Here is a 15,313-nt window from a genome sequence, read left to right on the forward strand (position 1 = left end):
TCAAGCAATTCTCCCACCTCAGCCTCCCGAGTAGCTGGGATTACAGGCGTGCATTACCATGCCTGACTGAATTTTGTATTTTTAGTAGAGATGGGGTTTCACCATGTTGACCAGGCTGGTCTTGAACTCCTGACCTCAGATGATCTGCCTGCCTTGGCCTCCCAAAATGCTGGGATTGTAGGCATGAGCCACTGTGCTGGTGTTGCAGGCATCAGCAATTTTTTCACCTCCTATTTCATGTGCAACTATCCATCTTCCATCCCCACCACTCTACATCCCTACAGCTGTACATCCCTACAGCTCTTTTGATAAAGTCAACAGCACCTTCATATGCTCCATGCAGTAGGGGCTCTTTTGTCTTGATTTTACTTGACCTTTTGATAGCATTTGATCCAGCTGACCATTCTCTTTCTTGAAATGGTTTCTTTCCTTGTCCTCAGGGATGCCACTGTCTTCTGGTCTTTCTTTTTACTGCTCAGGTCACTCTTTAATGAGTTCCTTGACAGTTTCTCCTGCTCTGGCTTATGAATATCTGAGTTCTTCAGAGCTTGGTTCTGGGCTCTCTTCTCTTCCATTCTGCACTCTTTTCCCTTGGTGATCTTATCCACTCCCAAGATTTTACTCATCATCTTTGTATCAATGACCCCCACATAATGATCTCCAGACTCGATATTGATGTCCATCTGACCAAGTGTATATTTTCACTTAAAGTCTCAGAGGCACCTCCAACTCAGCAGGGCCAGTGTAGACCAGATCATCTTCCCCTTCAAACCTGCTGCTTCTCCGCCCAACTGCTCAGACCAGAGATGAGGGTTCATCTTGGCCGTCACTCACTCTCACCATTCTGACCTAAATAATTGCAGACTATTTGAAACCTTGCACTCTTCTCAATTCCTGTTTATTACCACCTTAGTCCAGACCACAATTTCTTCCTGTCTGGACTGGAAGCAGATGGCTCCTAAATGGCCTCATACAGAAGGTATATATTATCCTCTCTGGTTAGTAGCCTTCAATGGCTTCCCTTTGCTCTTAGAGTCTAAATTTTTGACCATAGTCTACCATCCCTGAATGATCAGACCCATGCCTGCTTCTTCAAGCTCATCTTAAATCTCTCCCTGTCACGTATAACGTAACTTACTTTCTGTGATTCATCTTTTAGTTTCTCAAACAGTTTAAGTTTCTTCTTGCCTCAGGGCCTCAGAACATGAGATGGGATGGAAAAGTCAGAGGGCTGTGAAGAGAGCCCAGGGTCCAGCTGGGTCGTGAATTGGTACAAATCTACCTTTGCTCCAGAGGTAAACCCCTTTTCCCCCATTCTTTGCTGTTTCAAGTGGTCTTTAAATCTGCAAAATGCTCTGCTTCTTACCACCTCTCTCTTTACTGGGCCATCTCCTGCTCTTCCTTCATGTCTGGTTGAATGTACCATCTCATGAAAGCATCCCATAGCCCTGAGTCTAGGTTAGTTGCTTTCTTAAATCTCACACTTCTAATTAATAGAAATAATCACGATTATAATAAAATTGTATCGTTAACTTTATAATATCTGTTTCCTCATCTAGCTATTAAATTCATATAGCTGGAGCCAGGATTGGTGGGAGGTTGAGGCAGGAGGATCACTTGCACCCAGGAGTTCGAATCCAGCCTGGGCAACATAGTAAGATCCCCATCTCTATTTTAAAGATTAAAAGAAATCCATGAGGGCAAGGATTATGTCTGTCTTATTCACTGCTTTTTCTTCGACACCCAGCATAGTACCTAGAGCATAATAGGTTCGAGGGAATAAGGGTGTATCTTGTAAAACCTCTGGCTTGGCTTGCCTCCAAGCCAGAGGTTTGGAGACTCCTTTCCAAAAAAAAAAAAGAAAAGAAAAAAAGAAAAAGATGTAATAGATGACTGCCAAATAGAACTCTGATTGGCATGAGGCAACCTGTCTTTCCACACAAAGTGGATGACTCCATCTTTGCAGATTATGGAGAAGCAGTCTACTTCTGCTTTGATTGGGGTGTCACGATCATCAGACATGAATGTGGAGATTATTATGTAGGGAGATTCAATTAGTTACTTAATGCCACATACTGACCAACGTTACTAATTCAGCCTTGGTGAAGAGTGTATAATGGGGTCGGTTTGCGGAAATAACACCCCACTTCCCTAAGTAATGCAGGAAGACTTCTTTAAAAAGGCATAAGATTCCAGGTTGTGTACTGGACACACAATGAGCTCTGTTATGTAATGGCTTCATGATCTTGGAAAATACTTTTTTCTTGAATAATAGTAAGGGAGAAGCAGAATAGTTGCCTGAATTATCATATTTCACATTACTAGCAGATCAGCAGCAATGATGGAGAATGAGCATATTTGAGCAAAGTCCAGTGCTGTAATCAAATACGCTTTCTACATGTTTACTCTAATCCATACTTAATAATATGTGTAGCTATTATTGTTCTAAATGGCAGTTAGGCATGTATGTTAAGCTGTTCACTGGATTTATAGAACTCTAGGGGCTATAATTCATAACATGTATTTTTTTACTTCACCAAGCCAAAAATTTCTGAGGTCACCTTCAAGAAATTGAAAGTAGGCACTCAAAAACTGTTGCTTCCTTTCTTTCCCTTCCAAGTGCAGGGACGAACCTTTTACTCTTTCTGCCCAGAAATAGTGGGTAGGGAGGCAGAAGGCATTGTAAGGAAAAGCCCAGGTCTATGATTCGTACAAGTGCAAGGCATGTCCGGCTATCTTCTATAGTGTTGGTACCTATTGTTCCATCTGGTTGGATGGAAGCATTTTCCCAAATGTCTACGATAGAGCTGCTGTTATTAAGTATTTACTCTGTGCCAGGAGATTTTTATGTATTCACGCCCTTATTTTTTCTAACAATGACACCTTGAAAGAGTAATTATTCTCTCCATGTTACAGAGGAGAATACCAAGCTATGGAATGTCTCAAGGTCATGTAGCTGAGAAGTAAGTGGCAGCCTAGGCTTAGACTCCAGAGGCTGTGCATAGCACCCTGTGCTGTAGAGTCAGAGGTATGCTATGTCACTTTCCTTAGGTCTTTTATGTCCCCCTTGTCTTCTCCAGTCAGGATGCCAAGGAGGCCTCTGGAAGCTAAAAGCTCAATGGCAGCTCAATTCTGCTGGGGGAGGGAGCTGTTGATGATACACACACAAGTGAGAACTGCCTGGAAAATTAGGAGTGCAGATGCTGTAGACATAGGAATGAGTCCTGGAGGAGGGTCCAGTGGGAATAGGCCTGGTGGACTGGAGGAGTCGGTGGCTGGAATGAGGAACTATAGGCTTGAACAGAATTAAGAGGTCATCTACTTTAGTGGTTTTGAAGCTTTTAATTTAAGGACTGCTGCTATTAAATTTCTCCAGAGACTCTCTATTTTAAAATGTTTTGACTGCTTAAAAACTTTTAAAGAAATAATTCCATTTTCTTTGGAATTATATCTTTGATTGCCTTAATCGAAGATATAATAAGATGGGCTGAGCATGGTGCTCATACCTGTAATCCTAGCACTTTGGTAGGCTGAGGCAGGTGGATCTCTTGAGGTCAGGAGTTCAAGACCAGCCTCGCCAACATAGTGAAACCCCATCTCTACTAAAAATACAAAAATTAGCCAAGCATAGTGGTGTGCACCTGTAATCTCAGCTACTTGGGAGGCTGAGGCATGAGAATTACTTGAACCTGGGAGGCAGAGGTTGCAGTGAGCCGAGATCGTGCCACTGCACATTCCAGCCTGAGCGACAGAGCGAGAATCCTTTGAAAAAAAAAAAAAAGATGTAATAGATGACTGCCAAATAGAACTCCGATTGGCATGGGGCAACCTGTCTTTCCACACAAAGTGGATAACTCCATCCAGACAGGGAGAAGTGCTTTTTAATGAGCTTGTGCAGACTTATGAGAGGAGGTATTGCTGAATGCACAATTTCCATGAGGCTTTTTCAAATTTTGGAAATTGCTCAGACTACTCATCCCCTGCTCTGAGTGCTGTCACTCTTGTGGCCCCAGGGGCGATTGGCTCAGGGGCAATTGGCTCCACTGTAGTGGCCACAAGGGTGAATGGTTTTCCCCAAGGTAAACCATTGATTCAGACTTATTTTCTTATTTATGATTGAGGAAACTGAGTCCCAGGCAAGTTAAATAAAATCTTTGAAGTCACCAAGTGAGTTAGTGCCTAGAAGGGGAATTGAATAATGGAACCCATGTGTCACCTGGGACCCACTAGTCCCTCAGAGATATGCAATTGACTGGTTCATTCTGTAGCTAGTTCCGTCACATATGAAAGTTGAAAGATTTTCCCATCATTTAAAATTCTAGGTTTATGTTCTTACAATTCAGTTCCCATTTCCTTGGAGTGTTATGTCTGGTTTTCCCTAAATCGCCCCAGGACTAAAGCTGGTTCCCGCATTCCACAGTTAAAACTACTCATATAAGTGTTTTGAGAGGGACACATGTCACAGAATGGGCAATATTTGCCACTGTACTAACTTGCCTTTTTCTTTTCTTTTCTTTTCTTTCTTTTCTTTCCTTTCCTTCCCTTCTTTCCTTTCTTCCTTCCTTCCTTCCTTTTCTTTTCTTCTTTCTTTCTTTCCTTTTCTTTTCTTTTCTTTCTTTTATCTTTTCTTTTCTTGACTTTTTTAAAAGTTTCACTCTTGTTGCCCAGGCTGGAGTGCAATGGCACAATCTTGCCTCACTGCAATCTCCACCTCCCAGGTTCTAGTGATTCTCCTGTCTCAGCCTCCTAAGTAGCTGGGACTACAGGCTTGCACCTGACTTTTTTTTTTTTTTTTTCTGTATTTTTAGTAGAGATGGGGTTTCACCATGTTGGCCAGACTGGTCTTGAACTCCTGAACTCAGGTGATCCACCTGCCTCGGCCTCCCAAAGTGCTGGGATTACAGGTGTGAGCCATGGCACCTGGCCTCTTCTTTCTTTTCATCTCTGATCTCTTCCCCTTCCTTCTGCCTTGTGCTTCACTCCCAGGGTGGAAGGACCTATTTGCTTCTTCTCTAATTTCTGTCAGTGGCTCCATAGGTAACCACATTGTCATCACAGATTGCAGGAACTTCTCACTGCTTCCGCCTTCCTTACCTCCAAAGCCAGGATCACAAACAGAGATTCTCATTCTCCACTATTTTTCAGACTCAGGTGTAAGGGCACGGAGTAGACATGGAAGAGAGGAGACTGTTGCTTTTCTTAGAGAATAAAGGCTTGTTGAAAAACAAATCCCATCAAAACCTCATCTCTGTGCTCCCTGTTCAAAACACATACGTACCTTCATACCTGAGATTTCATTTGGCAGTTATAGCAAACCTGGTATATTAGTCAGCTCAGGTTGCCACAGCAAAATACCACAGACTGGGTGGCTTAAACAACAGAAGCTTGTTTTCTCACTGTTCTGGAGGCTAGGGAGTCCAAAATCAAGGTGCTGGCAAGGCAAGTTTCATTCTGAGTCCTCTTCTCTTGGCTTGGAGGTGGCCGTCATCTCACTGTGTGCTCACATGACCTCTTCTTTGAGTGCACTTGGGGGTAGTGGGGGGAAGACAGCAAGCTCTCTAGGGCACTAATCTTATCCTGAGGGTCCCACCCTTATGACCCCATCTAATCCTACTCACCTCCAAAAGTTCCCCCCTTCAAGTACCATCATCACACTGGGAGAAAGGGCTTTAAAATATGAATTTTGGTGAGACACAAACATTCAGGCCATAGCACCTGGGAAGACATTTTGCTAGTTTTCCAGATGAGAAACTAAACCTTAGAGAAATAAATCTATCAGAGTGAGCCTATGAGAGAGGACTGAGGGTGGGAGTGTGCATGATGATGGCCTATCCAGGCACACTGAGGCCCACCCAATTCCTCCCCTTTTCCCTACCAGCTCAAGAGCACAAAACTATTTCTTCTAGATTCTTAGAAGGGTGTGATTGTTTTAAAATAGGTGCACAAATTCTTGGACACTCCTCCCTTCAAAAGGCAGAATCTAATTCCTTTTCCCTTGAATGTGGACTAGACTTACCGGTGCACTTCTAACAAATAGAATATAGCAGAAGTGATGGTGTGAGATTTCTGGAATTAGGTCATAAAATATATTGCGACTTTCTCCTTATTCTCTCTTTCATCATTGGCTCTGGGTAGGACAGCTGCCATGTTGTGAGGACACTCAAGAAGCCCTATGAAGAGGAACAAAGGCCACCTGCCAACAGCCCTATGAGTGTGCCATGTTACTCACGAATCCGCTAGCCCAGTCAGGCCACCAGGTGACTGCAGCCCTGGCTGTCCTTCTGACAAAGCCTCATTGGAATCCTGAGATAGAATTCCTAGTTGTCACTCCCAGACTCCTGACCTACAGAAGCTGAGATAACAAATGAGTGTTGTTTTAAGCTGCTAAATTTTGAAGACAGCAATAGATAATTAATACAAAGAGAAAAGTATTTTATTCTACACATAGTTCTCCATTCTCCATGTTTCCCATGTGTCTAAGCCAGATTGACATTTCTCATGCTCCCAAACAGCTAGTGAGTCAAAGAAGAAATTTAAAAAGAAATTTAAAAACATCTTGAGACAAACAAAAGGGGATACACAACATACTATAAAACCTGCATCTCAGTGTTTCATGATACAAACAGAATTATATTAGAAAAGAAGAATAATGCAGTAATTTACCTGTGAAAATGACTTTAGGAGTGTAGGATAATCATTAAGACCATGGACTGTCATTTAACAGCTGGATGACCAAAGTGGGTCTCATTTTCACTACATGAAAATATGGAGATATTAAGAGTGCCTCATAGTCTTACATGATAATTAATGAGCTAATATATATCAAATACTTAGCAAAGTAGCCAGCAAATGACTTTAGTAAATGTTCATATTGCCATTAACATAAATATCAGGTATACAGGAACAATTATACACACAAACAGATGATAAATTGGAAGTGCAGAGCCTGTTTTCTCCCAGGTTAACCTGTGGTCAACTCATGATTTAAAGAGCTGAGTTAATATGGTTGTTCAGAAGCCTTGACAAATATGATCTACAGAATGTTAGATTATTAAATCCCAATAGAGCAAATGTAACAGAAAAAAATGACTTAGTATCAGCTTCCTCTTAGAGAAAACAGCAATAATGCCATGTAATTGCTACATAATACTACCAGATGGCTTAAAATAAGTGACTAGCTTAATAAACTGTAGTTGCCTAATAAATTGTAGCTATCATTAACATCTTATCAGCTGTACAGCTTTTTTTCAGGTGAGTTTCTTTTTGTTTCAGATGCCCACTTCCCTCAAATGAAATGCCAGCCTCAAACTAAAGTCAGTATGCATTGCCTGGAAGGCTAACTGCCTAAGCTTTCCAGACCAGGGGACTTGTGAATCCTGAAAATTTGAGACAGGTCTCAGTTAATTTAGAAAGTTTATTTTGCCAAGGTTGAGGACACGTGCCCGTGACACAGCCTCAGGAAGTTCTGATGACATGTGCCCAAGGTGGTTGGGGCACAGTTTGGTTTTATACATTTTAGGGAGACAGGAGACATCAATCAATATATGTAAGAAGTGCATTGGTTCCATCCAGAAAGATGGGGACAACTCAAAACAGGGAAGGGGCTTCCAGGTCACAGGTAGGTGAGAGACAAATGGTTGCATTCTTTTCCAAAGGAGGCTATCAGATATGCATCTATCTCAGTGAACAGAGGGATGGCTTTGAATAGAATGGAAGGCAGGTTTGCCCTCAGTAGTTCCCAGCTTGACTTTTCCCTTTAGCCTAGTGATTTTGAGGACCCAAGATTTTCCTTTCACAGACTCAGGATGTCTTCTTCAGTTCAGTATGGACAGCCTCAGAGTAGATAGCTTCTGGCCCCACTCCTTATCTTCTGCTAACCTCCATTCTTACTCCTACCCTTTCATCTCAGAATTTTCACTTTGATGTTTCCCACTTCCTTCCTATGGTTACTTTAACCAAAGTGAGTCAGGTCTTACTGAAAAACTGACCACAGCCTCTCCGCTCCCAGCCTTCCCCAGACCAGGGCTGCCCAGGCAGAGCGTGAGGTGGACTAGTGTTTACTCAGCCCGTTTTTTTCCTCCTCTCTCCTCTAAGTCACGGGGCTTTGAGTAGGGCTTCCCCAGCCGCCGTGCCCCTCCCAGCAGACCGCAGTCAGAAGCCAGTCTCACATTTGTCTGGTGGCTCAGAGAAGGGACAGAAAGAGCAGCAGCTGATGTCCTTGGCTATCCTCTCAAGTGGGCTAATTTGCTTATTTTCGACTCTGTTGGGTCCAGCCCTGTTGCCTCTGATCTCAGCTCAAAGAGGATTTGGCGGGAGTTTTTGGTTGTGATGACCAATAACAACCAACTGTATGCACTGCGACCATCTGCTAGTGACAGAAGCTCTGTGAGCTCATTATCTTAATCCTCAGGATAACCCAGGCAATTCGTATTCACCCTAAAAACTTCCCCTGGCTGGGGGTGGTGGCTCACACCTGTAATCCCGACACTTTGGGAGGCTGAGGCGGGTGGATCACTTGAGGTCAGGAGTTCATAACTAGCCTGGCCAACATGGTGAAACCCCATTTTTACTAAAAATACAAAAAATTAGCCAGGCATGGTGGCATGAGCCTGTAGATCCAGCTACTTGGGAAGCTGAGGTAGGAGAATCGCTTGAACCTGGGAGGCAGAGGTTGCAGTGAGCCGAGATCATGCCATTGCATTCCAGCCTGGGAGACAGGGAGAGACTCCATCTCAAAAGGCAAAAACAAAAACAAAAACAAAAACAAACCCCAAAAAACTTCCCCTGTTTTCCTTTCTAATTTTGGTACCTATAGAATCTACTCCTTAGCCTTGAAAATCAGCATGATCTTTAAGGATTTAGGAGCAAATCTTTGAAGGATTGAGTTGTGGGAAGACCATGGTGTCTTTGCTGTTGGCTTTTGCAGTGAGAATAGCTTTTTCTCTGATCGGGTTTGGAGCCTTCCCTCTCTCCTGGGAGGGGGTAGCTGGCTTCCTTTCTCTGAAATGTAGAATTCATTCACCCATTCTCTTTTGTCTTGGGAGCTTCGAGAGAACAATTTTAGTCAGACAAGAGTCAACGGACACCAGCACACAATGTGAACAAGATACATTTATTTATTCAAAATTAAAATCTGCCAAGAAGACAGACAAACAATGTAACATTCCCAGAGGAATTGAATCAATTCTAGTTAAAACTGAGTTCTATTAGAACCAAATTTATTTTTATTTTTATTTTTTTGAGGCAGAGTCTTGCTCTGTCACCCAGGCTGAAGTACAGTGGCATGGTATCAGCTCACTGCAACCTCCGCCTCCTGGGTTCAAGCAATTCTCCTGCCTCAGCCTCCCGAGTAGCTGGGATTACAGGTGTGCGCCACCATGCCTGGCTAATTTTTGTATTTTTAGTAGAGATGGGGTTTTACCATGTTGGCCAGGCTGGTTAGGAACTCCTGACCTTAAGTGATCCACCCGCCTTGGCCTCCCAAAGTGCTGGGATTACAGGCGTACGCCACCGTGCCCGGCCTAGAACCAAATTTAGGTTGTTATAAATAACAAGCTGGCCACAGCTTTCAAGAATGAAGTGGTTGGCGAATGAGGTTAGGGGAATCCCTCTGAGCCACTGGAAGGTGAATTAATCATCAAAGGGGCTCCCTGGTTTCTCTTCCTAAGAGTATGTGCAGCAGTTAGGAAGCCCCAAGCCCACAGACAAGAGAAATTAGAGGGAGGTCAGGGAAAACAGCTCAACAGCTACAAAGCGTGGTCAGGCTTGGAATGGAAGCTTCTGTTGGCTTCCCAAGGAAGGTTTTTTTTTTTCTCCCTTATATAACTTATAATTTATCTTAAAACACTCAAATACCATAGTGTGTCACCCTATGGAAACAGCTTAAAAACAGGTGAAAATAATAAATATTGAAAAAAAATTATAATATTGGGCTTCTTTCTAAGTCATTCACAGAGAAGCTCAGTAAATAAATAGAAATGGGGGTTGAGGTATCAGAGGTAATAAATATTCTGTGAAAGAGGTACAATAAGGTTTCCCAAGGGGCTGGGTCAGGTATTCCAGAACCCCGGATCTGATTTTGGAGACCTCTAATTTATGTCCTAGAGTCTATAGAGTCGCCACCCTGATGTCTCAGTTTTGCATCTTCATTGTCATGTAGGCTTCTATGTAGTTGATGAAGATGTCAAACTCACTCATGGCTTTGTAGACGCCTTTCTCTTGGAGCTGTGCAGAGAGATAAGAAACATTCAGTTAAATCCCTTCTGGGGACTAAATAGGCTCCCCTTTCCCATGCTCATGGATGGGCATGACCTTGAGTGCAGAGGCTGCTTGTTCTCCCTTACGCTGGGAAGTAAACCAGAGGATAGGCCCAGCTGCCTTGGGAAAGGCAGTGCATTGACCTTCTCCTCCAGGCCTGAAGTATGGCTACTGCCTAGCAAGGGGAGCATTTATTTTGCAAAGCGCTGTCTTCAAAATGATGCCTTTTCAACAATTTTAAAGGTCACATATTCACATGATGATTATGCAGAATGCGATGAAAAGACATTAGAGGAAGCACTTTGAAACCAAGATGGTGAGAGAAGGAGAGGAGGGAGCCTTTTAAATGTCTGTGTTCTCCCACCAACACATTGAGCAGGCCCTGCCCTGCCGCCCTGATCTACTATGAGAAATTCACACCCCCTAATGTTGGCACTCTGTGCAGTGTCTGTCCCCAGCCCACGAGGAGGACACAGGCCACATGGTTTCTGGGAAATCAGGTTGAAAAAGTTCACGCACAGTTGGAAGTGTGAAACCCTGTTTGGTTTGGGAGCTGACATTCTCAGGCACCTTGGCAGGTGCAAGGGGCAAATGGAAAGTGGCCTTGAACCAACTCCAGCTAAGTGAGAATCCAGCTTCCTGCTCATTCTGAGTTCTGGGGAGTCTGGGCTGAACCCCCAGGTGTATTTGTATGTGCACATTTGTGTGCCAGCTTCCTGCACGTGTGGGTTCGGCCTAGATTCCCAACAAGCTACTTTCTGTACTTTCTGTTTCCTTTGTCACTCTCCCCAGCACACAGCTCACTGTGTTCACAGGCTGGCCGGCCAGCCTAACCCGCAAGCCTGCAAAGGCAGCGAGCAGTCATTTAGAAACCCCCAAAGACACTTAACAGAAAACAAATACAACAAGGCGGCAGCTCCTCACTGGCTGAGCAGGTCATACCATCTGTCAGGTTCCCACACTCCTTCCAATGAAGGATGGGGCCTAAGAGTCCCCACCACCTTCCACGCTTTGGGGTTGGGGAGTCGGCATGGGCTGTGCTCTGCAGACCCTCTCTGCCACCATCCAAGCTCACCTTACTAAAGGCATTCTTCACCTGCTCCACGGCTTTGCTCTTGTTTTCACAGGGAAGAAATCGATGCTGTGGAAGAAAAGAGAAAGTGTTGGTGATCCCAGCTCCCAGCTCCATGTCCATCGCACTTGGGGGACAAGCTGGTGGCATCATGAGGGTTCTAGATTTATCCAAATGCCTTGCCTCACAGCTCCCAGAGAGAACTGAGCCCTGCTTCACCCTTACTAACTATCCAAGGGTCAGAGAAGAACCATGGCCCTGGGAGATAAAATGTATTTCTCCAGGACCCACCCCGAGATGTTCGCAAGGCTTGAATGACAACCCAGGTCTTGGGATTCCTTCCTCCCCCGGAACTCTACAGTATCTCCTGCAGTGCTGAGTGAGGCATTCTTCAGCCTGTCCTTTTTTGCCTCTCTATCCTGTCCCTCCCCATCAGTCACAGCTACCGAGGACCATTTCTAAGCATCTGAGGAGGGAAACTACTGGCACCAAACCCTTCACATAGCCCTGTCCTACAAATAGACACCAACTGTTTTTCCAATATTGGTGAGAGAACAAGAGAAACCATTAGTAGTGAGGGCATCATGTCAGTTGGAGAAATAAATTACTTAGAGGAATTACTCATAGACACTAGCCCGGGGATGAATAGTCCCCTTGTCCTTTCTAAAATGCCAGGGGAAGTCCTGTCAGTCAATTGGGCCCTTCTTAGAGCTTTGCTTTCCAAATGTTGAGATTAAAAGAGGTGAGTGATGTTTCCTCTGCTTGGAAACCTTAGCTCCCAGCCCAGCATCTAGTTACAAAGAGGCAGTGGAGGCCTGACTGAAGCTCTGGGCTCCTTTCATGAAGAGAGAGAGGGGAGTAGTTAATAACCCACAAATGACTCACAAATAACAGGAAAGCTGCTTGCAAATTTCACATGTAAATGCCTAGCAGCCACCCCCCACGCCTGCTCAGAGAAATGAGCAAGAGATCTGACTCCAGGAGTCTTTCCACATTTACAGCTAGCTCTGCCAGTCTGTGTCTTTACTGTGTCTCTAGATGTGAGTGTCTCTGGATGCTGGTCTGTAGGAGATGGTATTTTGGGGGCAGCTGCAAGGGAAAGAACTGTTCTGCTACTTACACAGCGCCGCAGCCTCAGCCTGAGGGTCTTCAGATTCTCCCCCAGGGAGTTCACATGCTCCTTGATGTCTGGGTCTTGGTTCTCAGCTTGGGGCATCACCTCCTCCAGGTAAAACTGGATCATCTCAGACAAGGCTTGGCAACCCAGGTAACCCTAAGGGCAGGAGCCAAAGGTGAGTGAGAGATTGGTGGAGGTGACTGGGAGGAGGGGCTGCTGCAAATAGCTTGAGAGGACAGCTTGGTTCCAGCGATCCTCCTTCACCAGAAACCTCCCCCCAAGGACTGAGCCTTTTGTAAACCCTCTGGCTGCTGGATGTGCTGAGTTAAGATCTTCCCACTTCTCCTTTTCAAAGAGAAGGAAACAGACCCAATTTCCTGCAATCAGGAAGCAGAGCCTCCCTTCCCTTAATCAGGCTGCACGCTCCCCCAGCACCCCGCCCCTGCTCTCACCTTAAAGTCTTCCAGCAAGGACTCCTTTAATAATATGTTGTCCAGCTGATCCTTCATTTGCTGCATGAAGAACAAAAGGAGAATGAACTTGAGGTTTGGGGAAATAACTGAAATGCGGTCTTTTTGATGCCCTTGCGTTTCGAGTTTTTTTTTGTTTGTTTGTTTCTGTTTTTTTAAATCAAATTGGCTCTGGCCCAAAATATCAAAAGGGGAGTTTTAAAAACAGAGGATTCAACAGTGATGGGACCATCACTTAAATCTGGTCCTCCTCCTCAGAGTCAAGTTATTTAAAAAATCTGGCCGATTTTGAAGCGAAAGCAGAAACTTGACTCAGTCCTGGTCTTCTTTCTGCAGAGCTACGTTCGGCTTTAAGGAACACCTATGTCAACGCTTTGGTGCCTTGAGCCCCCTCTCATGTCCTGTTCTCTGCTTTTCTTTCTCCCCACTGTAGACATCCAGTTCAACTTGGAAAGATCCCAGGGAATAAGAAGCTCCTTCTAATGCAGGTTTCCCTCATGTAGAGTGCTTCCCCAAACCACTGGTCTTTCAGGTCTGGAAAGGCTCTAAGCAGAGGCAATTTAAGCTTCCCTGTTACAGGGCATAGGGAGCATTTTCACCTCAAATCAGACCTTTCTTTACTTCTCCTAGCCAATAAAGTATAGAGCTCTAGCAGGATCTTATAAGAAGTTTCTCAGCATGAGAAAGAATGCATTTACTTTTTAAGGCAGCTTTTCCTGCACATTTACTATATCATCTGGCTTAGCTTAACTCACTAAACCTATGGCTTGATCTAGGATTCTCTTAAGAATTTAAGTTTGGGGAAATAGGTGTTGGGGATGGAAGTGGAGGCACAGGAGGAGGGTTCTTCTTATAGCTCCAGGAGAATGCCTAGTTCAGGCAGTCCCAGGAAGAGAGAAAGCACAGGAGGGAATCATACTCACAAAGAAAGTCTTCACTCTCCTGAAGGCATCTCGGAGGTCTCGAAGCATGTGAGGCACGTTGCCTGGGAAGCGGGTGCAGCTGTTCTCAGAATGGGTGCCCTGGCCTGGGCTGGCCCTCACCCCAGTCAGGAGGACCAGGCAACAGAGCAGTGCTGAGCTGTGCATGCCTTCTTTTGCAAGTCTGTCTTGTGGTTTGGTTTTGCAAGAGCAAGCCCCTGATGTGTAGACCTTCACCTCTCTGTCCCCCTTTTATATTGTAAGCTCAGGGAGGCCTCTTCATTCATAAAAAGCCACAATCACAGGTTTCCCGGCACAGGATTTTTTCTGCTTAGAGCTCCTCCTTCTCTAACCTCTCTAATAAACTTAGTTTTCAAATTTAGCATCGTAAGCAAAAACGATTGGTTGAACAATAACTTCTGCACAGCTATTTTTAGGATGGGCTACCTCTCTTAGAATAATTTTTTAGCTTCTCAATTAAAAAAAGTTGATTTCCTGGGGAGAACAGCTGTTTTGTGCGCAGAGGCCCTGTGGGTTCCCATTCGCGTGTTCCTAGGTCACAGTGACGTGGACAAATTGCCCATTCCAGAATACAATGGGATTGAGAAATAATTGGGTCCCCCCAACCCGGGGTGAATACCCAAGACGTCTCCTTGCTAACTTAGACAGTCACCTTAGGTTTCCCCAAGTAAAAATGAGGGGGTGGGCTAAATATCCTCAAAGCTCCCAAGCAGCTCTTCCATTTTACCTTCCAGAGACTGGCTTCCTACAGGACAGGCAGGGTCACAGGATGTGCTCCAGGCTCCTTTACCCTGATTTCATTTGGATTCTCAGGCGCATGTTTCCTCCCTTCAGCTGTCCCAGGTGTCCCCCACCCCAACTGTACTTGGGGGAAGTGGGTAAGAGTAGTCTGCACTGGCCGAAAGCTTGTTATATGCTAGTCAGGTAGTGCTCACCATGACCCCTACCATCTCTATTTTATAGTAAGCAAACTGAGGCACAGAGAGGTTACATCACCTGTACAAGGGTACACCAGTGCCAACTGAGAATTTGGTTCCCTCACCCTACTCTATGCCATCTCCAGCACATAGAGTGAAACCTTGGGTTAAATTGGCCTTAGAGTTTCTTTTAGTTGTAAGCTTCTGTGGCTGGAGTCTAAAGTTTAAAAGATGGGGAGGAAGAAGTTGAAATAACGGGGAAAAGAAGTCAGGATTCCATGGAGGCTGGATAGGAGGTCCCTTACTTTCCTCTTACCTATCCCTACTTCCCCTTCCCAAAGAAGCCTTAACAGTGTTGTCTTGGATTTGTGTGTGTGTGTGTGTGTGTGTGTGTGTGTGTGTGTGTGTGTGTACAAGGTAAGGGAGCCAGTTGGGTTGTGGCGTGGAGCATTGCTCTACTTGGGGAAGGACCAGAGCAGTGACATCAGGACTTCTTCAGATACCTGCAAAGTCTCTGGGGATCCTTTGAGACTTCACCT

General features: G+C 44.7%; 1 protein-coding gene and 1 long non-coding RNA gene across 3 annotated transcripts in view; one reads left to right on the forward strand and one right to left on the reverse strand.

Moving 5' to 3' along the window:
- Nucleotides 1-9,095: 9,095 nt before the first annotated feature.
- Nucleotides 9,096-14,186, reverse strand: IL10 (interleukin 10). The gene is made up of 5 exons (XM_033200580.1): nucleotides 13,840-14,186; nucleotides 12,899-12,958; nucleotides 12,450-12,602; nucleotides 11,333-11,398; nucleotides 9,096-10,224 (listed from the first exon to the last, which is right to left on the reverse strand). Exons 1-5 carry the CDS (start codon nucleotides 14,002-14,004, stop codon nucleotides 10,132-10,134), a joined length of 537 nt encoding a protein of 178 aa, XP_033056471.1. The 5' UTR covers nucleotides 14,005-14,186; the 3' UTR covers nucleotides 9,096-10,131.
- The window catches only part of LOC117076750, a 63,586-nt gene continuing 60,760 nt past the window's right edge, over nucleotides 12,488-15,313 (forward strand). Inside the window, exon 1 of one of the 2 annotated variants that reach the window (XR_004434465.1) lies at nucleotides 12,488-12,621. This is a non-coding gene — a long non-coding RNA (uncharacterized LOC117076750). The remainder of the gene's footprint in view (nucleotides 12,622-15,313) is intronic. The other variant, XR_004434464.1, reaches the window with a different exon arrangement.

Source organism: Trachypithecus francoisi, unplaced genomic scaffold, assembly GCF_009764315.1.
Source record: "Trachypithecus francoisi isolate TF-2019V2 unplaced genomic scaffold, Tfra_2.0 Lachesis_group5, whole genome shotgun sequence".
Taxonomy (NCBI): domain Eukaryota; kingdom Metazoa; phylum Chordata; class Mammalia; order Primates; family Cercopithecidae; genus Trachypithecus; species Trachypithecus francoisi.